This window comes from Sebastes fasciatus, chromosome 4, assembly GCF_043250625.1.
Source record: "Sebastes fasciatus isolate fSebFas1 chromosome 4, fSebFas1.pri, whole genome shotgun sequence".
Taxonomy (NCBI): Eukaryota; Metazoa; Chordata; class Actinopteri; order Perciformes; family Sebastidae; genus Sebastes; species Sebastes fasciatus.
Genome location: NC_133798.1, coordinates 3,941,788 through 3,963,874, shown reverse-complemented (window position 1 = coordinate 3,963,874; position 22,087 = coordinate 3,941,788). Strand labels below are relative to the sequence as shown.

General features: G+C 45.9%; 1 protein-coding gene across 2 annotated transcripts in view; it reads right to left on the bottom strand.

Moving 5' to 3' along the window:
* The window catches only part of LOC141765520 (uncharacterized), a 35,046-nt gene extending 24,418 nt beyond the window's left edge, over positions 1 to 10,628 (bottom strand). Inside the window, exons 1-4 of one of the 2 annotated variants that reach the window (XM_074631556.1) lie at positions 10,491 to 10,628; positions 7,622 to 7,738; positions 6,194 to 6,291; positions 4,370 to 5,402 (exon numbers count right to left, since the gene is read on the bottom strand). In XM_074631556.1, the coding sequence (XP_074487657.1) occupies positions 4,696 to 5,402; positions 6,194 to 6,291; positions 7,622 to 7,738; positions 10,491 to 10,615 (1,047 nt within the window). In that variant the 5' untranslated portion in view covers positions 10,616 to 10,628 and the 3' untranslated portion in view covers positions 4,370 to 4,695. Of the gene's footprint in view, positions 1 to 4,369; positions 5,403 to 6,193; positions 6,292 to 7,621; positions 7,739 to 10,490 lie in introns of those variants that run through there. The other variant, XM_074631557.1, reaches the window with a different exon arrangement.
* Between the last annotated feature and the right edge of the window lie 11,459 nt (positions 10,629 to 22,087).

Below are 22,087 nucleotides of genomic sequence, written 5' to 3'. Positions count from 1 at the left end.
CTGACTTAAAATAACTTTCTGCATTTATTAGAATGATTTGTTTTTTCATGATCTGTTATTTCCCCCGTTAACTTTTATTAATGATACTATTAAAGTCAGGGAGAGAAGGAGAGTCTGTCTGTCAGCAACAAACACCTTTTACATCCTTTATCCTCATTTCCATTCAGTCACATGAGGCTGATGATTCCTGAACGTCGGTTTGATATGAGTTACATCATTTACATTTTCCCTTTAGCCTAATAAATAATGTCCAGTGTTTAAAAAAACACCGTAGTCATATTCTGGGTTATGAAATAATGAGCTCACAATCAGAATATCAATAACTACAGACGCTAATAATGAATAAATAATATAAAGTTATTGATCCAGTAGAGATGTTTCCTGAACCTCTAAGCAGTCCACAGTGGAAATACAGGCTGCAGCTTGCACTTGTCTTTATTAGTATTAGTACAGTTCAGACACAAACAGCTGTTAAAGTTTACTGACAGCTGATCCAGATGTGATCAGCTGCTGCTGTCATCAGAAACGGACGTCGCGTCACGTGACGCTTCAGAGGAAACGACCGTCCCATGTCGCTTAAATCGTATTTCCTCGTTTCCTCTCTCCTCGCATGGTTTCCTTGCGTCTCTCCATGCTTCCCTGGTGGGAGGGACTAAGACGCAAGGAAAAGATGCAAGTGAGGGAAACAGGGATGCAATTAAGCGCTTTGGCATGCACCCCAGGACAGAGGGGAACACACAGGCTTAAACACAAGACATGATTACACACAGGTGAAACAAATCAGGGCGGGGCAGACAATCAACAAAAGGCGGGAAAACAAACAAAGGAGGGAAGTAAAACCAGACAAGACACAGGAGGAGTGAACTACCAAAATAAAACAAGAAACTGGAATGAGGATATAAAAGAAACCAAACACAAACCAAAATCACATAAACATAACTAATAAAGACTGGCACAGCCAGAACATGACATAGCCTCCCCCTCAAGGGACGGATCCCAGACGTTCCACAAACAGAACCGGGTGGGTCCGGAGGAGGGACTCCAGGAACAGCGGCCACTGATGATCTCAGGCGGACAACCCGAGGGCAAAACCGGGACAGAGTCAGGGAACTCGGGCGGACGGCCCGGGGGCGGGGCAGAGACAGAGCCGGGAAACTCCGGTGGACGACCCGGGGGCAGAACCGGGACAGAGTCTGGGAACTCGGGCGGGCGGCCCGGGGGCAGGGCAGAGTTCGAGCCGGGAAACTCCGGTGGACGACCCGGGGGCAAGGCAGAGTCAGAGCCGGGAAACTCCGGTGGATGACCCGGGGGCAGAACCGGGACAGAGTCTGGGAACTTGGGCGGACGGCCCGGGGGCAGAACCGGGACAGAGTCTGGGAACTCGGGCGGACGGCCCAGGGGCAGGGCAGAGTCAGAGCCGGGGAACTCGGGCGGACGGCCCGGGGGCAGGGCAGAGTCAGAGCCGGGAAACTCGGGGTCTTGGAACTGTGGCCCAGCAGTCACAGGAACAAGGTTTTTGGGCTGAAACCCAGGCGAAACAGGAGGTGACGGTTGCGGCCCAACCGGCGAACCAGACGGAGCAGGAGGTGGCGGTTACGACCCAACCGGAACAGCAGGTGACGGTTGCGACCCAACCGGAACAGCAGGTGGCGGTTGCGGCCCAACCGGTAAAGCAGGTGGCGGTTGCGGCCCAACCGGAACAGCAGGTGGAGGTTGCGGCCCAACCGGAACAGCAGGTGGAGGTTGCGGCCCAACCGGAACAGCAGGTGGCGGTTGCGACCCAACCGGAACAGCAGGTGACGGCTGCGGCCCAACCGGAACAGCAGGTGACGACTGCAACCCAACCGGAAAAGCAGGTGGCGGTTGCGACCCAACCGGAACAGCAGGTGACGACTGCGACCCAACCGGAAAAGCAGGTGGCGGTTGCGGCCCAACCGGAACAGCAGGTGGCGGTTGCGGCCCAACCGGTAAAGCAGGTGGCGGTTGCGGCCCAACCGGTAAAGCAGGTGGCGGTTGCGGCCCAACCGGTACAGGAAGTGACGGTTGCGGCCCAACCGGCGAACCAGACGGAGCAGGAGGTGGCGGTTGCGACCCAACCGGAACAGCAGGTGACGGCTGCGGCCCAACCGGAACAGCAGGTGACGACTGCAACCCAACCGGAAAAGCAGGTGGCGGTTGCGGCCCAACCGGAACAGCAGGTGGCGGTTGCGGCCCAACCGGTAAAGCAGGTGGCGGTTGCGGCCCAACCGGTAAAGCAGGTGGCGGTTGCGGCCCAACCGGAACAGCAGGTGGCGGTTGCGACCCAACCGGAACAGCAGGTGGCGGTTGCGGCCCAACCGGAAAAACAGGTGACGGTTGCGGCCCAACCGGAACAGCAGGTGGCGGTTGTGGCCCAACCGGTAAAGCAGGTGGCGGTTGCGACCCAACCGGAACAGCAGGTGGAGGTTGCGGCCCAACCGGAACAGCAGGTGGAGGTTGCGGCCCAACCGGAAAAGCAGGTGGCGGTTGCGACCCAACCGGAACGGAGGTCGGCCAGACCCCCGACAGGACACCTGGAACAGGAATCGGCCGCACCGCCGACAGGACACTTGGAACAGGAGTCGGCCGGACCGCCGACAGGACACTTGGAACAGGAGTCGGCCGGACCGCCGACAGGACACTTGGAACAGGAGTCGGCCGGACCGCCGACAGGACACTTGGAACAGGAGTCGGCCGGACCGCCGACAGGACACTTGGAACAGGAGTCGGCCGGACCGCCGGCAGGAAACTTGGAACAGGAGTCGGCCGGACCGCCGACAGGACACGTGGAACAGGAGTCGGCCGGACCGCCGGCAGGACACTTGGAACAGGAGTCGGCCGGACCGCCGACAGGACATGTGGAACAGGAGTCGGCCGGACCGCCGACAGGACACGTGGAACAGGAGTCGGCCGGACCGCCGACAGGACACGTGGAACAGGAGTCGGCCGGACCGCCGGAAGGACACTTGGAACAGGAGTCGGCCGGACCACCGACAGGACACGTGGAACAGGAGTCGGCCGGACCGCCGACAGGACACGTGGAACAGAAGTTGTCTTGCACCCCGCCGCGTCCTCCGCCGGGAGGCTGCTTTGCCAGAAGTAGAGTGTGCGGCAGCTCCAGGAGACGTACCCCCAGTTAGCAGTTAGCTCAAATTCAGCCAGTGCAAACCCCAGCACCAGGGCTCTGTTCCCAGGACCGCCCCGACTCCCCGCCGGATCAGCAAACGCTCTGTTGCTGCCGTTACACCGGTTAGACCCAGCGCTCCACCAGCCAGCTGATCTTTTGTTTTTTTCATTTTTTTTTACCAGGTTCACATGTCGTCTCTATCACCCCAAAGAGATAAATAAGAAAAAACTGTAAAATGTAACAATTATTAGAAATAAACAGAATAAGTGTTCATTACTTGACAGCTAGAAACACAACCTACTGAAAATTTTTTTAACTCAGCGTTTGAAACAGCTCAAAAACATCTGTGACAAAATAAAACTGACATATTTATGTAATAAACATGTGGAACATTTATAAGAATATTATATTTTAAGAATCATTTATAGTGTGTATATTTGAAGAACTAAACTACTAATCTACACTGATCTATAAAGTTAATCACATCTGGACTTACAGAGCTTTTCTGCAGTTCCTCACAGCTGGAATCAGTCTCCGTCATCCGGCGTCTGTTGTGTTGTACTTCTTCAGGTCCAACTCATCCAGAACCTCCTCTGACATCTGCAGCATGTAGGTCACAGCTGAGCAGTGGATCTCTGAGAGTTCCTTCTCTGATCTGTTCTCTGACTTCAGGAACTCTTGGATCTCCTGATGTACCGAGTGGTCATTCATCTCCGTCAGACAGTGGAAGACGTTGATGCTTCTATCAGGAGAGATTTTGGTTTCATGCATGTTCATCTTCTTCAGGTTGATGATGATTCTCTGGATGATTTTTGGACTATCGTCTGTCTGACCCAGCAGACCTCCTAAGCGCTTCTGGTTGGACTCCAGAGAGAGGCAATGAAGGAAGCGAATAAACAGGTCCAGGTGGCCATTTTTACTTTCAAGGGATTTCTCCATGGCTCTCCTCAAGAAGACATCCAGGGTTGAACGAAAATATTTTTTTCCCATGAAGTCCTTCAGTGCCTGTGTGTTGCTGCTTGTGTAACAGTGTAACATGTAGACTGTAGCCAGAAACTCCTGAATGCTCAGATGAACAAAGCAGTAGACTGTTTTCTGGAAGATCACACACTCTCTTTTGAAGATCTCTGTACAAACTCCTGAGTACACCGAGGCCTCTGTGACATCCAGACCACACCGCTCCAGGTCTTCTTGGTAGAACATGATGTTTCCTTTCTCCAGCTGTTCAAACAGCCTCCGTCAGCTCCTGTGGACTCGTCTCATGTCCCTCACCATACTTCTGCTTCTTCCTCTTTGTCTGAACCAACAGGAAGTGTGAATACATGTCAGTCAGGGTCTTGGGCAGCTCTCCTCTCTGGTCTGTAGTCAACATGTGGTCCAGAACTGTAGCAGTGATCCAGCAGAAGACTGGGATTAGACACATGATGTGGAGACTCCTGGATGTCTTGATGTGTGAGATGATTCTGCTGGACAGCTCTTCATCACTGACTCTCCTCCTGAAGTACTCCTCCTTCTGGGCGTCAGTGAAGCCTCGTACTTCTGTTACCCTGTCAACACATGCAAGAGGGATCTGATTGGCCGCTGCAGGTCGGGAAGTTATCCAGACGAGAGCTGAGGGAAGCAGATTCCCCTGGATGAGGTTTGTCAACAGCACGTTGACATGACTTCTGGGTGACATCAGACACAACCTTCCTGTTCTTGAAATCCAGTGAAAGTCTGCTTTCATCCAGGCCGTCAAAGATGAACAGAACTTTACAGACAGCGAGCTTCTCTGCTGTGACCTTCTGTAATGTTGGATGGAAAACATGGAGCAGCATGAGAAGACTGTACTGCTCATCTCTGATCAAGTTCAGCTCCATGAACGAAAGCAGAACCACCAGACTGACATCTTGGTTTTCTAAGCCCTCTGCCCAGTCCAGAGTGAACTTCTGCACTGAGAAGGTTTTTCCAACGCCAGCGACACCGTTCGTCAGAACGACTCTGATGTGTCCCTGTTGGTCAGGTAAGGCTTTGAAGATGTCGTGGCACTTGATTGGAGCGTCATGGAGGGTCTTCATCTTGGAAGCTGTCTCAAGCTGCCTCACCTCATGTTGGGTATTAACCTCTTCACTCTGTCCCTCTGTGATGTAGAGCTCAGTGTAGATCCTGTTGAGGAGGGTTCCACTTCCTGTTTCATCAGTTCCTTCAGTCACACATTCACATCTCCTCCTCAGACTGATCTTATGTTCATCTACAACCTCCTGCTGAACCCTCTCTGCTGAAAGAGAGAGACAAGTTTGAGACAAAACAAAGAAACGTATTATTTCCGATGCCAATATGAAAATAATCAATATAACAACATATAAAGAAGTAAAGGTTATAAAGTCATCATCCCTTCTTGAAGTCAAAACTAACGTCAACGTGATTTTTATATTTATTTGTAATAGTTTTTCAATAAGTCGCTCTGCAGGACAAGACGTGTGTTTGTATGTCAGAGAAGGAGACTGTAGCAGGAAAGCTAATGTTGTTCAGTCTGTGGCTCCTGTTCAGTTCAGTTCAATTAAATTTATTTTTATATAGCCTCAAATTATAACAGAAGTTATCTTCAGACGCTTTTCATATAGAGCAGGTTTAGACCATACTCTATAATTTAGAGACCCAACAAGAGATCCCACATGAGCATGCCTTGTTATGTGACAATGGCAAGAAAAAAATCCCCTTTCATCAGTGTGATTGTCTGTCTATGATAGAACAGTGACGTTGTTGCTTTACAGAGAGTTTAATAGTTCTCCATCTGCATCTATGCATCTATGCAGATGGAGAACAAACATCCTTCTGATTGGTTAATGCAAAGACTGAGTGCCATCATAAAAACAAAACATACAAATATAAAATGATTTCTTTTGGGTTCAGATTTTCTCTCAAAGGAGAACAAAGTAGAAGTGATGCAGAGCAGATATGTATGGTGGAGAAGATCTTAAACAGTTTTCACAACAATAATCAGTGTATTAAAACAACAAGTCCTGTTTCCGGACATGAAGACATCAGCAGACCGATCTACAGTCTTACTTTGTACAGTGCTGGTCTGACTGGCTGTCTGCAGTCTAGGTCTTTTTATGGATGTGGACATCGGCTCCTCCACAGAAGCATGACTCCTCTTCTTCTCTCTGCGGAGACATTACTTTAGAATTAAAATGATTTGTTGATTGTTGGTGAAAAATATCAAGACCTGGCCGACACTGAAGCTCAGATGATCACAGAGAAGAGTTAAAGTGTTGTTACTATTCTGTTTGAATTCAGCATTCAGTCTGTAATAAAAATGTTCCTTTATTTTAACTCTCCTGCTTTAATAAACAAGAATTAGCTGCTTTTCCTATCTGACTGTCTTATTAAACATTTAGTGATCTGGCTGAAGTTTGTTTATTAAAGGGGAACAATGTCCATTTTTAAAACATTTATATTATTCTATTCTAACAAGGAACACCAGGTCACCAGTGTTACATGCTGTGTGTCTTAGACCGCTGGTCACCTCAATATTGAGACCACTTCTAACCTCAGTTCAAACCTTACTAACTCAAACTAAACTGCCCAAAGTGACTGTGAATCAGAAAAGGACATAATCAACTCTCTTTGATGGAGGACTTTTACTGTTAAGTAGCTGCAGAAAGTGTGTATTACAGGGGAACAACAGCCACTTTGAAAACATTGATGTTATTCTGGAGGCTATATACCATGATGGAAAAAAAACCCTGCAACTTGCACATGGACACGCATATTGCGAGGGCACGCCGGGAAACCACAAGATGGCAGCGGCGCATTTCTCTCCTCTACAGTCCACAGGGAGAAAACTGACTCAGACACTTTGGCAGTAAAGTAATAAAATGTTGGATTAACACTCACCCTGCCTCAGTCTGAGCTGACTGACTGAACACTTTCAAGGTTCCCTCTCTGTTCTCATTTACCTGGCTCACCTGGTCAGTGTAGCTCCTTCCCTCTCCATTTACAGGAAACCTTTGACCTCAGTGTTTATCTATGAGGGCGTGTGTGGGTGTGTGTGTGTGTATGTTGCCCACACAGATCAGCTTTTTAACACAGCATGCTTATGAGAATCTCTTTTGACTTGAAGAGGTTAAAATAAAATGAGTTTTGGTCAAATGATATATAATTTTTTTAAGTTAAAATCAATTTGGTTAAAAACTAATGTGCTTTTTCTAGAGTTTTTTTCAGTCTTATATGACAAAGATTTTTCTCAACATCTGAAAGACAAAACTATTGTCTGTTGCATAACAACAAATAATTTCAGCCATTTTCCTGAATTGCAACTCTTTTTCATAATCCAAACATAGATGGTAGCCAGAAATGACACATTTTCTTACTCAATTAGTACAACATGAAGCTGCATGTTGAGGAATATAAATCTTTTAGCAGAACATTTAGTCTTCATCCTCAATGCATCATCGTCCACCAGGTCAGCTAACAGTAAAAACAGTCTCTTACTTTGACTCTGAGGGTCCAGGTTCATTACTGAAGTCTGGAGGATAACCCATGGACCGGTCACTCTTCATAGACAGACAGCTGGGTACTGGAGACTCTGCTCTCGGTCTGTACTGAACTCTGCAAACAACAAGATGATTGAACTCATATCACATCAATCCTTGATAAATTCTCTGATGTTAAAGTCATCTAATTAGCTCTAAATACACAAACTACTGCTACTGTCAATAATTAGAAGGTTTAAAAGTTTGTAGCCGTCATATTTGATTACATTACATCTTTCTAGGTGACTGACAGCTGTCACAGATACTAGGAGCAAGAGTTTTATTGAAGTCTGTTAAAATTTGGTCTGTAAATACATTGAAATTTGAAAATAGCAGCTCTCTTACTTTGTGTCTGAGGGTGCAGGCTCATTACAGAAGTGTAGAGGAATATCTTTAGATATTGCTAAACCAAGACCCCAGGAAGAGCGCTGGGCTTTGAAGCAAATTTTTTTCGTAATGGATAAAAGGAGCGTTTCAGACAGAGGGTGAATACAAGTATAGTCAGGCAGACCGTATGAAAAATAACACGGGAACATGTCAGTCTTCATGTTTTACGTAGGTCTCGCGCTGAGAAGACACCAGTGTGTCCGTGTGTGGAGGAGTAAAGTAAAAAACAAAACACAAATAGTTAAAAAACATAGTTTTAAAATGTTTTTCCGTATGTTTTCATGTATGAAAAGACCCCAAATGAACACTGTAGGTGGACTATTTGATTACTATCAGCAGATTATTTAAACAGCGTTTGTATAGGAATGATTCTGTCCCAAGCTGTTTGATCACTATCAGCTGTTTGATCACTATCAGCGTTTGATCTCTGTATTATTGATCTACCGTTTATATTGAAAATGAGAACAGAAGCAGCAGGTTAAACCACTGTTCATTTAACTTGAATAGAAGTTGGTTTATTATATATTGGTTAAATATTGCATTGCCTTGTATCTTGAGAACTGAATCAGCAGGTCCTGAAGTTGCACTTTTTATTATTTTCTAATAAAAGGTGTATGTATTTGCCATTAATCATTGTTTACTTGTTTATATCCATAATTCATTTATCCCTGATTCCCTTACAAGAAAAACTTTGAGGAATCCTGACCTGCACTGTCCAGTATCCAGATATTTATTTCACAGTCACACTGATGGATTTTTTGGCAAAAAAAGTTACTGTATCGATTTCAAATCATTGAATCGTATCGTACCGCTCTAGATGAGCCAAATATCATCCTTGAATCGTATCGGAACCATGGAAATCATATTGTATTGTATCGTTGTAAAAACATATCGTTAGACCCCTAATAAATACTACTAATAAACATTATTAGTCTTATTAGACTGCAAGCTGGCCACATGTTATGATGAATAATAGTAGAGACAGGACTGTACAAAAGCCACTTTGCTAGCTTTCAGGTGACGTGAATACATAGTGCAAACGTCGGGGATACGTGCATGAGGCGTAGTACTGTGGGAACGCTGTCAGACACTTTTTAATGGAGTTCATGGACTGACAAAGTACACAGAGTCGGATACAAGCACAGCAGTTTTAACAGCTGACGTGCTTCTATACATGATCTTGAATACAGATCAATAAGATCACTTCCTGAACAGATCTCACCATCAGCAGATGGATTTATTAGTAGTTTAGCTTTTGAAATCATGCTAAAATCACATATCTGCTGGTGGTTGGTTCGCTCGCTTCCACACCAGAAACGAAACAACACCAGAGTTCACTCGGAAGCGGACCGAGACCAGACTTCTAATGTGGACCAGAGTTTGGTTGTTTGGTCTTCACTAGAGTTTGAATGAGCTTTCACAGCAGCCCAAACAAACTGTACTAACCCGGCAAACGGACCTGAGTTTGTTTTACCCAAACCAAACGGGTTATGAGTGAAAGCAACCTTAGCGACCTGTTTCGCTAGCAAGGGAGTAAATAGAGAGAGAGAAAATGCATAACAAACTGTAATCTTCTCACGGGAGCAATCGATGATGCTTATCTCCTTTAGTTGGTCATATATCATGGCTAGTCAGCAATACAACCCAAAGTTCTACCAAAGTTCAGTATCACTTTAACTGTGATTAGAAGTTACTGGTGTCCAGTGATATCTCTGTGAATTTTTACTGCTAATGAAAATATTCTGCAACATTTTGGAATATTATAAAAATGGCTGCCACGATCCCCAGGGGCCAAATTCGCAGTGCTCCGATATCTATATCTTTACGTAACATATAAACCTACATCTGTGCCAAATGTGTTGCTTCTATCGCAAAATGCACCATTGTTAGAAATATTTCAGCTCAGCTGCCCCACTACCACCTTGCCTCAGTCTACAGTCTTCATCCTTCTGCTCTGTTATTCATTTACAGGAAAACTTTGAACTCAGAGTTTATCTATGAGAGCGTGTGTGTTGCTCACACAAATCAGCTTTTTAACACGGTGTGTTTATGAGAATCTCTTTTGGCTTGAACAGGTTGAATTAAAATGAGTTTTGGTCAAATATTATCTCAGTTTTATGTTTAAATCAATTTGGGTAAAAACTAATGTGCTTTTTCTGTAATATTTCTGTTTGTTTGTTTCTTTTCAGACTTATATGACTGAGATTCTAAAAACATTGTCTCTTGCATAATAAAAAGTAATTCAAGCCATTTTCCAGAGTTGGAACTCTTTTTCATAATCCAAACATAGATGGTAGCCAGAAATGACACATTTTCTTGCTCAATTGGTACAACAGGAAGCTACATGTTGAAGAATATAAATCTTCTAGCAGAACATTTAGTCTTCATCCTCAATGCATCATCGTCCACCAGGTCAGCTAACAGTAAAAACAGTCTCTTACTTTGACTCTGAGAGTCCAGGTTCATTACTGAAGCCTGGAGGATGATCTTTGGACTCGTCACTCTTCAGACAGCCAGAGACTAGAGACTCTGCTCTGTCCTCCTCTTCCTCCACACAATCACTCATCTTCTGATCTGAAATCAGTCTGAGAGGTAAAACAGGAACACTGACTGTGAGCTCAGAACATTTAAAGGAAACAAGTTTGTGGGCTCACCACCTGCGGGAAGAACCGCTTGGGTCGGGTGCGCTGCCACACGGGTGGCAGTGAAGGCCAGGGACCTCGACGGACTGGACCCGGGCGGCAGAGGCTGGCTCTGGGGACGTGGAACGTCACCTCTCTGTGGGGGAAGGAGCCGGAGCTTGTGCGGGAGGTGGAGCGCTATCAGTTGGATCTGGTAGGGCTTACCTCTACGCACAGCCTCGGTTCTGGAACCGTACTCTTGGATAGGGGTTGGACTCTATTCTTCTCTGGAGTTGCCCATGGTGTGAGGCGCCGGGCGGGTGTGGGGATACTCACAAATCCCCGGCTGAGTGCCGCTACGTTGGAGTTTACCCCGGTGGACGAGAGGGTCGCCTCCCTACGCCTTCGGGTTATGGGGGGGAAAACTCTGACTGTTGTTTGTGCGTATGCACCAAACAGCAGTGCAGAGTATTCGGCCTTCTTGGAGACCCTGAATGGAGTCCTGTATGGGGCTCCAGTAGGGGACTCCATAGTTCTCCTGGAAGACTTCAACGCGCACGTGGGCAACGATGGAGACACCTGGAGTGGCGTGATTGGGAGGAACGGCCTCCCTGATCTAAACCCGAGTGGTCGTTTGTTGTTGGACTTCTGTGCTAGTCATGGATTGTCCATAACGAACACCATGTTCGAACATAAGGATGCTCATAAGTGTACGTGGTACCAGAGCACCCTAGGCCGAAGGTCGATGATCGATTTTGTAATCGTATCATCTGATCTGAGGCCGCATGTTTTGGACACTCGGGTGAAGAGAGGGGCGGAGCTGTCAACTGATCACCATCTGGTGGTGAGTTGGGTCAGAGGGTGGGGGAAGACTCTGGACAGACCTGGTAAGCCCAAACGCGTAGTGAGGGTGAACTGGGAACGTCTGGAGGAGGCCCCTGTCCGAGAGATCTTCAACTCACACCTCCGGCGGAGCTTTTCTGGCATCCCTGTGGAGGTTGGGGGCATTGAACCCGAGTGGACGATGTTCAAAGCTTCCATTGCTGAAGCTGCGGCGGTGAGCTGTGGTTTTAAGGTCTTAGGTGCCTCAAGGGGCGGCAACCCTCGAACACCGTGGTGGACACCGGTGGTCAGGGAAGCCGTCCGACTGAAGAAGGAGGCCTTCCGGGATATGTTATCTCGGAGGTCTCCGGAGGCAGTTGCAGGGTACCGACGGGCCCGAAGAGCAGCAGCCACTGCCGTGACGGAGGCAAAGCAGCGGGTGTGGGAGGAGTTCGGAGCAGCCATGGAGAAGGACTTTCGGTCGGCACCAAAGTGCTTCTGGAAAACCATCCGGCACCTTAGGAGGGGGAAACGGGGAACCATCCAAGCTGTGTACAGTAAGGATGGGACACTGTTGACCTCAACTGAGGAGGTAATCGGGCGGTGGAAGGAGCACTTTGAGGAACTTCTGAATCCGACCAATACGCCCTCTATGGTAGAGGCAGAGCTGGAAGCTGATGGGGGACCATCATCAATTACCCTGGTGGAAGTCACTGAGGTAGTCAAACAACTCCACAGTGGCAAAGCCCCGGGGGTTGATGAGATCCGCCCAGAAATGCTGAAGGCTCTGGGTGGGGAGGGGCTGTCTTGGATGACACGTCTCTTCAACACCGCGTGGAAGTCGGTGACAGTGCCTAAGGAGTGGTAGACCGGGGTGGTGGTTCCCCTTTTCAAAAAGGGGGACCAGAGAGTGTGTGCCAATTACAGGGGTATCACACTGCTCAGCCTCCCTGGTAAAGTCTACTCCAAGGTGCTGGAAAGGAGGGTTCGGCCGATAGTCGAACCTCAGATCGAAGAGGAACAATGCGGATTCCGTCCGGGCCGTGGAACAACGGACCAGCTTTTCACTCTCGCAAGGATCCTGGAGGGGGCCTGGGAGTATGCCCATCCAGTCTACATGTGTTTTGTGGACTTGGAGAAGGCATATGACCGGGTCCCCCGGGAGATACTGTGGGGGGTGCTGCGGGAGTATGGGGTGAGGGGGGCACTTCTCAGGGCCATCCAATCCCTGTACGCCCAAAGCGAGAGCTGTGTTCGGATCCTCGGCAATAAGTCGGACTCGTTTCCGGTGGGGGTTGGCCTCCGCCAGGGCTGCGCTTTGTCACCAATCCTGTTCGTGATATTCATGGACAGGATATCGAGGCGTAGTCGGGTGGAGGAGGGTTTGCAGATCGGTGTGCTGAGGATCTCATCGCTGCTTTTTGCAGATGATGTGGTCCTGTTGGCATCATCGGTCTGCGACCTCCAGCACTCACTGGATCGGTTCGCAGCCGAGTGTGACGCAGTCGGGATGAGAATCAGCACCTCTAAATCTGAGGCCATGGTTCTCAGCAGGAAACCGGTGGTTTGCCTACTCCGGGTAGGGAATGAGTCCTTACCCCAAGTGAAGGAGTTTAAGTATCTCGGGGTCTTGTTCGCGAGTGAGGGGACGATGGAACGTGAGATTGGTCGGAGAATCGGAGCAGCAGGGGCGGTATTGCATTCACTTTACCGCACCGTTGTGACGAAAAGAGAGCTGAGCTGGAAGGCAAAGCTCTCGATCTACCGTTCAATCTTCGTTCCTACTCTCACCTATGGTCATGAGGGTTGGGTCATGACCGAAAGAACGAGGTCGCGGGTGCAAGCGGCCGAAATGGGTTTCCTCAGGAGGGTGGCTGGCGTCTCCCTTAGAGATAGGGTAAGAAGCTCAGTCATCCGTGAGGGACTCGGAGTAGAGTCCTTGCTCCTTTGCGTCGAAAGGAGCCAGTTGAGGTGGTTCGGGCATCTAGCACGGATGCCTCCTGGGCGCCTCCCTTGGGAGGTGTTCCAGGCACGACCAGCTGGGAGGAGACCACGGGGAAGACCCAGGACTAGGTGGAGAGATTATATCTCTACTCTGGCCTGGGAACGCCTCGGGATCCCCCAGTCAGAGCTGGTTAATGTGGCCCGGGAAAGGGAAGTTTGGGGTCCCCTGCTGGAGCTGTTGCCCCCGCGACCCGACCCCGGATAAGCGGTTGAAGATGGATGGATGGAAGTTTGTTCAAGAGTCACAAGGCAAGACTGGGTTACAGCAGGTTTAATGAGTATTATTCAGCCAGTCATGACATTTTGTTCACAGATGAATCAAACCGTTGAGTTCTTTCTAACGTTTATCTCCTCTACAGTCCACAGGGAGGAAACTGACTCAGAGAGTTTAACAGTGAAATAATAAAATGTTGGATTAACACTCACCCTGCTTCAGCCTTCAGTCTTAATCCTTCTGCTCTGTTGACTCTAAATGGAGTCATTGAACACTTTAAGAGTCAAGGTTCCCTTCCTGTTCATGTACCTGGATCACCTGCTAAGTGTTGCTCCTCCCCTCTCCATTTACAGGTAGTCAGGTGAGTTTATCTGAGTGTGTGTTAATGTGTGTGTGTGTGTGTGTGTGTGTGTGTGTGTGTGTGTGTGTGTGTGTGTGTGTGTGTGTGTGTGCGTGCGTGCGTGCGTGCGTGCATGCGTGCGTGCGTGTGTGTGTATGTGTGTGTATGTGTGACAAATTATGATTGACCAGTCAAAAAAATAAAATAAATAAAGAATATATAAAATAAGAATATTATGAGGATGGATGGAATCAGGTTTGTAAAAATGAGAGATGACTAGATGGAATGGGTGTCTGTTGCTGTGTTTTTGACGGAGGTGGATAGATTTTCCATAGTGATGTAATTAATAAGGTTTTTCCAGTGTGCGATATGTATGGTGTTCCTTGATTTCCAGTTCATGAGGATAGTTTTCTTGGGGATAGTTAGGCCTACCAAGAGTAATCTGCTGTATGTTTTGTTGAGGTTGATTGTTGATGTGTCTCCTAGTAAGCACAGTGAGGGGGGATGATGGGATGTGGCAGCCCAATAAGGCGGAGAGTGACTTTCCAGAAGTGTTTAACGGGTGTGCAGTGCCAGGTGGCGTGAACATAACTATGTGGGCTTTTTTTGTGTGCAATGTGAACACATTTCTAATGAGAACCCCAAGCTAAGACTAGACAGTTGACAGAAACAGTACAAATAAGTTTTACTTTCAGTTTCAGGTCAGAAAATATACTAAATGCACTTAAACTGTATTGATTTTTTTAGGTTAGGCTTTCTTTTGGGTGTCTAAAACACGTTTTGCTGCCGGCCCCGTCCACAGCAGGAAATTGCTTTGGCTCCTGTGCCGATACTCATGTCTGTTTGGCGACCACCGTAGGATTACACTGACATGTGGATAATTACCTCATATAACCCCACTTCAAAACACCCAAACTACCCTTTTAAAGTATGTAGTCTGCATACTTCCTTGGTTCAAGTTCCTTGCTCTAGCCAAGATAACAGCAAGCAGTAAAACCAAATTCAAACATTAAAATATCCTGTTAGCAACCTGTGGTGACATCACAGAATTTTTCTACATTCTGTGGTCCTGGCCCTTGTAACAGTGTTTTCACACAGAAATACTGTAATAATGTTAAATAAATAGGTGTTAAAAATGCACGTTACATGTATAGTAGGATAGTTTCTTGCTATTTCCCTTGCTCCTGTTGTACTGTAGCTAACTGGCCAAATGTAGAAAATATGACACCATGGTGACCTGCAGTTTAGTTGCAGAAAATGTTTTAGTAAGTAGGCCTACCGCAGAATCAAAGAACAGATGTTTCCCTCTGAATCTGATATTTTGGACCAACATTTAAAGGGTAACTTTGGTGTTTTTCAACCTGGACTCTATTTTACTATGTTTTTGTGTCTAAGTGACTAATGGGGACAACAATTTCTGAAACTGGTCCAGTACTGAGGGAGAACGCTGTAGACAGCAGCTGCTCACGGGGTGCAATATGGTGCTGGTGGGGCAAGCTGGCACCGTCACTTACGTCCACTAAAAGAGCATGTTTTTTGTCATGACAGGCTCCGATTGTTAATATAAGTGTCTGACATTATGGAAAGAGTCTCACTCAAGGAGAAGTCTTGTTGTGAAATCTGGCGAGGACGTGACGTGTTGCCGGAAGAATAGTGAATACATTCATGGTGGAAACTCCAGTTTGTTGTGATGGAGTACAGAAAGCGTAGCTTAGTGTTATCTAAATTCATAACTGAATATAGATAATTTCAACAATATGGATAAGGTCTTTGAATTCGATGGCCGTCCGTATGTATTGGAGCCAGAGTATTCGGATATTCAGATTTCACAACAAGACTTCTCCTTGAGCGGGACTTGGACACAATAACAAACAGACCGGATGAAGTGAAAGGTAAGAAAAACATTTCATTTCTCTGTAGTGTCCTTTCCATAATGCTGTCAGACACTGATAATAACAATCTGAGCCTGTCAGTGGCAAAAACAAGCACTTTTAGTGGATGCAATGTTACATTGACGTTGCCCTCGCAGCTTGTTTTGCAGCTGCAGGTAACAGCGCTCTCCCTCAATACTGGACCAATTTCAAAAATGGTTGACCCCATTAGTCACTTAGACACAAAAACATGGGAAAATAGGGTTGAAAAACACCAAAGTTATCCTTTAACAATCGTACAGGGAGAAATTCATCACAGTAGAGAGAGATACCAGCCTCTACACCTACAGCAACCTCAGTATGTTGCATCTTTGTGGATCTGTTACCAGTAGCATGAGAAATAAAAAGGTCTTGACCTTTTTAGTAAATTGAACAATGGAGCAGAGCTCTCACATCCTCTGGACATGTTCCAGCACTAATACTATCACTAACATTCTCTCTAGTGTTTCTGTGGAGGTCAAAACTCACTTTCGGAACGAAGTAGATGATACACACTATGGTAAAAATAAATAATGGCCTACCATTAAAGATATATGATATCTAACAATATGAGACCCTGAACATGTGCATAATGGTTCTTGCAACTCAACGTTGTCAGATATCACTCTGCATGGTTGAGAGGAAATTAGTAAAAAATACTGGGCTGTTTGGAAAGCTGACTTTACACCATTTAAAATCATCCTCTTGAGTGTCTATGTCACAAAATTCTATATTTTCTGTCTTTGATGAGAAACCTGTTAGCTAAACCTCTGTCTTCTATGTGGTTGAAATCCTTGCATCGTAGTGGTAATGAATAGTTAAGGTGAAGCTGCCTATTGGTCTCATATTTTCAAAAGGCGAGTTTAGCTTTTATTTCTTTACTTGTGCAGTATTACATTTAAACCAAGTTGCTTCAGTTGTCCTGAGCAGTGAAGTCAAACCCTGCATCTAAATGCTTTTAAGATTTATGAAGCTGTATGTGAGTCAGAGAGCAACAAGGATGCAGTAATTAGCTCGGTAATTTTTTATTGAAACCGATGAGAGAACATGTTGAAATTTGTCAGTTCTTAAACAGAATCTCTCCTTTTTACCTTTATTTGCTCTCTTGAATTGCTTTGTATCCACTACCTGACCTGCTGTTTCTCATAGTAGCCACTAGGAGGCAGCAGCTTTACACTGCTGAACCTTGTTCGTCAGCTGAGTGCAGGAGGGCCAACAGTTTTAAGATTTTCTCTCCAGCTGAAACCAAAGCAGCAGATTTCACTGACTAGTCCCCCCCCCCCACACCCTACTTGAGTATTTGATTTTAACTGTATTGTTTGTTGGGCCGTGCACTGCTGCATACTCATAACTGGCAGATTTTTCATACTGGCTGGCTACTCCATATCCTTGTGAAGTTTCAAATTTATTTAGGCATATAGCACAGGCCTTCATCACGTGATCATTTGATATTATGATGTCACATTGTTTTTTTACTAGCTCTCTCTTTTATCACCATGTGTTTGCATCCCTGGCAACAGCTCTAACATTCTCACTTTTTCTATTAGACACCTCCCCGACTCCTCTACTTCAAAATATGGAGCCATTACCAAAGACCTTGTATCATGACAATGGCTGTGTTGTAATGGCAAGAAAATGTTCATTTAAGATGTGAATCACTGAACAGCAGGCGACAGTAATTAAGTCATCTATTTTGGTGACATGTTTCCCACACAAGGGCAACACTTCTCACAAGAGCTATGGGATTTACAGTAAGTGACTCTTTCTAAAAAACAAAACAAAGGAAAGAATATTGCTGTTAAAATATTTGTTCAATTCTCTCTCTCACTCTTTATACTTTTAATGATATCTTAAAATTATAGCATGTGTTTCTCCTACAACATATCCTCATACTTAAATGACAGTTTGACTTTGCCGTAAAAGCAACTGGTACCGTATGATGTGTAACCCGCCTGGGGGTGTTGATACAGGTGGACCCACATATAATTTATAAACATCACAAAGAAATGAAAACAAATCAGATAAAAGAAAAGTAACTTTTTGTAGATATGCTGGCAAATATCTAGTGAAATTTCATATTGACTGTAGAGCTACGTGCAATTACCTCCTCCTGAACCCTGACACAGCATATAGTCAAAAAGTGCTGTTGAGCTATTAAAGTGACTGTCTTTAAGAATCAGAAATGTCTTGTTAACAGCGACACCTGTGGCCGTTTAGTCAACGAAAGTCAGCGTCCTGTTGCTCGCGCTTGTGCTCACTCTACATAGACATGAACGGGCATCGCTCAAAACAGTGAGGCGACATACGTCAACTAAAACCACAATATCACTCTATATTTCAGCTGCTTGGCAGTAATGTTAGCTGACCAGACGAAGGTCTCTCCATGAATCAATGCTGATCCTAGTGTTGGCTTTTCCTGCCTCAGCCTCCTGACCGCGGTCAGAGGGAACAGGGGAGACACCGGAGTTTTGGTCGGAGACAATAACGTTTCTCTCTGCGGAGCCCCGTCACTTCACAAGACACGGGAAACCTCTGTTGGTCTGGAGGAGCTGCAGCAGTTATTTCTGCACAAACGTCCACTGAACATTCACTAGATATTCTCAGAGCTAAATTAACTCTTCTGCAGTGTGGAGTGTGCGTGCATGCATGTGAGAGTGGAGCGAAAGCGCGAGAACGAGCGCGGTGTGTGAGTGAAGGCAGGCAGAGGAGCAGAGGAGCAGAGTACAGCAGAGACTCCGGTCCTGGAGACCAAAGCTACGGTCTCCCCCGCGTCCTCCGACCGCAGCCAACACTGTTTAACAGACGGGCTTCACTAGATACAACTTTGCGGTTTTGGTGCTTCCGTGTAGTTTGTGTTGGAGTCTGAGTCTGAACAGCATAGCCACACATGAGCGCGCATGGGACACCGACCCGCAATGATTTATACGTGTAAGAAGTTACAAACAGTCCCTTTAAGGCAAGGTGCACTCAGTTGTCAAAAGGAGGTCAAAGCAAGAAACCCAAAGAACCAGAAACTGTACCTGCAACGTCAGTGGTGGACCAAAGCTGGTAAGCAAATGGAGCCATGATGCTGATTAAAGTAAGAAAATAAAAGGCACAGACATGGTTGTGAAGAGAGACCAAGCGTGCGCACATTCAGGCAAAGATACTCGGCTGTGAGAAAAAAAATACTTAACTGCAGGGCACAAAGGAAGTCTGCACACTGTTAAGCCCCAAATAAACAGTTTATTTTTATTTTTCTCTGATGTGTTCACATGACTAAAGGAAAACTGGGATTGAAGATGCTGATCAACAGTGCTGCCGAGAAAACTTATGGAAAATTAAAGACCAAGGATTTATCATGTGGGTCTGATGCCTCCCACTTTCTAATCCTCTCTGACCTGTCAAAAGCCAAGTGCTACAATCTGTGATGTCAAATATTGTTTCTGGCATGTTAAATTAGCAGTGAAATCAATCCATCTAATAACCTTCTCCGCGCCGTCTGGCAGATTATTGAGGCTTGTGATGCCTTTTGGCGATCAGCTTAGCACCTGAGATTTCTCAAAGGAAGTTGACTCAAGCGCCTTATATGTAATTGCAGGTGATATGTTGATTCCAGACGAGGGTAGAAGATTGAAGTAGTCAAACAGGGATGATGAGAAACACTTCCTGAACACATGCAGGGAAGAAACATTCAACTGAAAGCTGCAGAGTTCACGTTGTGTCGGCAGAAAGTGCCTCGCCTCGGACACCTGCTGACAGCACAGTGGCTGAGAATCGACTCCAGAAAGATAAGTGCTGTCAACGGGCTGCCAAGACCAGTGGATGTGAAAGGAATGCGGAGAGCTGTTTGTCAAATTTGTCAAAGTTTTATGATTACGTCACATCAGACATCTTGACAGCAGGACACTGAGAAGGCACACACACACAAACAGAATACAGTATGTTGGACTGAATGGAGATGTAAGAGACTGTATCTCTTTGGCTGAAAGACAACATAGAAAAACCTCTGGTACTGCAGTACAGCAGAATATCAACTGATACATCATTAATTTTATTTCTAGGATGCACCGACACCACCTTTTTTCAGACTGAGTACAAGTACAAGTACTTACATTTGGGTACTCGGCGATACCGAGTACCGATACGAGTACTTCTCTGTGCCAAAAGACCCTCGTTAACAGCCAGCTGGAGGGTGAGCGACACACGGCAGCACAATGGTGTTGAATGCGGAACTAAAGTCTATGAACAGCATTCTCACGTATGTGGTCCTCTGGTCCAGGTGGGAGAGGGCAGTGTGGAGGGCTAGGGGTGATGGCGTTGTCCATCCAGCTGTTTGGTCTGTGAGCAAATTGAAGTAGGTCCAGTGAGTCCAACATGTTCTTATCCCAATTCGTCACATACTGCCGCTTTGTCACTGCCCTTGGCGTATGCCCCTTAGCGTCACTTTATTTTCACCATCAAAACAACTTCCCACAGGGATGTGTGCTCTCCCCTCTGCTCTTCTCCTTCTACAATGAACACAGTGATGAACATGTATGAATAGAAACAAATCAAATGTGACCAGGTCAATGCAGTGACTGATATCTCTCAATTAAATTTGCTGTTTGAGGTTCAGGCCTATCAATTCAATTTTATTTTTAGGTATTAATGTTAGGGGAAATTTACTGTAGGTCTCAAGCTAATTGATGGATTTCTTAATTATTCTTCTCTTGAATATTAACTATCAATTTCTTAAACTAACTTTATTTATTAAATGACTCTAAATTTGTTTAGTAGCCTAATCATCAAACTTTCACATCTGAGAATGTCACATCTGTTATATCACCTGACATTTCCTGATGGGTAGGTGGGAGGTCGTGCTGGTTACCAGGAGAGGTAAAAAGGTTCTGTCTGGACCTCGGCACTACAAGATGTTTCTGAAAACATTTGAGGAGAGAAATAGGCATTAACGTAATAGAATATTGATTCATATTTGATCAGCGCTCAGTTTGATTGTTTGATTGGAATTCGCAAGTGTTTGAGAGCTGCCTCCGTTGAATGAACAGCCAATAGGAACGCTCTCTCTCTGAAATGACCTGTGATTGGCCAAAGTCTCCCGTCACAGGTTAGATTTTCTAAAGCCTGAAAACAGAGCCATGACGAGGTGCCGAAGTCTAGTTATCTCTCAGAACACTTGAATTACAATATGCTGAAAGGTTATTATGGAATTTGTGCCCAATGATGCCAAAAATAGTCTGCCTACTGCAGCTTTAAGGTTTTGCGCTACAGTGTATGATTATTTATTTATTAGCATGAGTATTTGAGTTATCTAAATTGAAAATGACTGAACTAGTTAAATTGAACTAAAGTTAAACTAAGATGTGAATTTAAAAATAATACAAAGAGAGAGGAGAGGGCTTGAAGCAGGGTTGTCGTCATGGGAGGAAGGGAAGGCCAATCTAAGGGCGTTTTCACATTAGGTACGATTGATCCGTACCGTGCCCGAGTACGATTGCCCCCCCCTCTCCGCTCAGCTTTCACATTAGTAAAGTTGTTCAGTACCCGAATACACTTGTGTCATCATCCAGGTGTATTTGTTTATGTTGAGATCAGCTGTTCTAGTGGAGGAGCATCTTAAAACACTTACACAATAAAACTCACCAATACTATCTTCGTTAGTCTTTCCAACAATCACTAGCTCTGGTTTGGCCGAATTAAACACAGAGTTTGATGTGAAAGTAGGACGACTCTACACGTTGTCTCCCCCCCACACCACGTCTCTCTGTCTCCGCCTGCTGAGCAGCTGAGCGTCTCTCGTTCTTCGCAGACAGACCATTAAATCAGCTAAATAAAATAACAAACATCACTCAACCCCATCGCCTACTGTTTATATTTTAAGGAACCTCTCGTCTGCCTTCCTGCTGTATCATTCACGGCCGTGCAGCTCAGAGGATGAGATCGGCGAATGCTGCGCGCAGATACAGACATACTGTAGATATGAAACAGTTTTATGTATACAGATTTCAGAGCAGACCGGCGGCGTTGAAAAAAGCCTGCACTTTCAAAACTACTCCCTAACTGCTAACGTTACTCGCGTTGAATAGCGGTCCACTTCCGTGTTTCGGTACGGTTGGCTTTCACACCTGATGCGAACCGTACCAGAGTA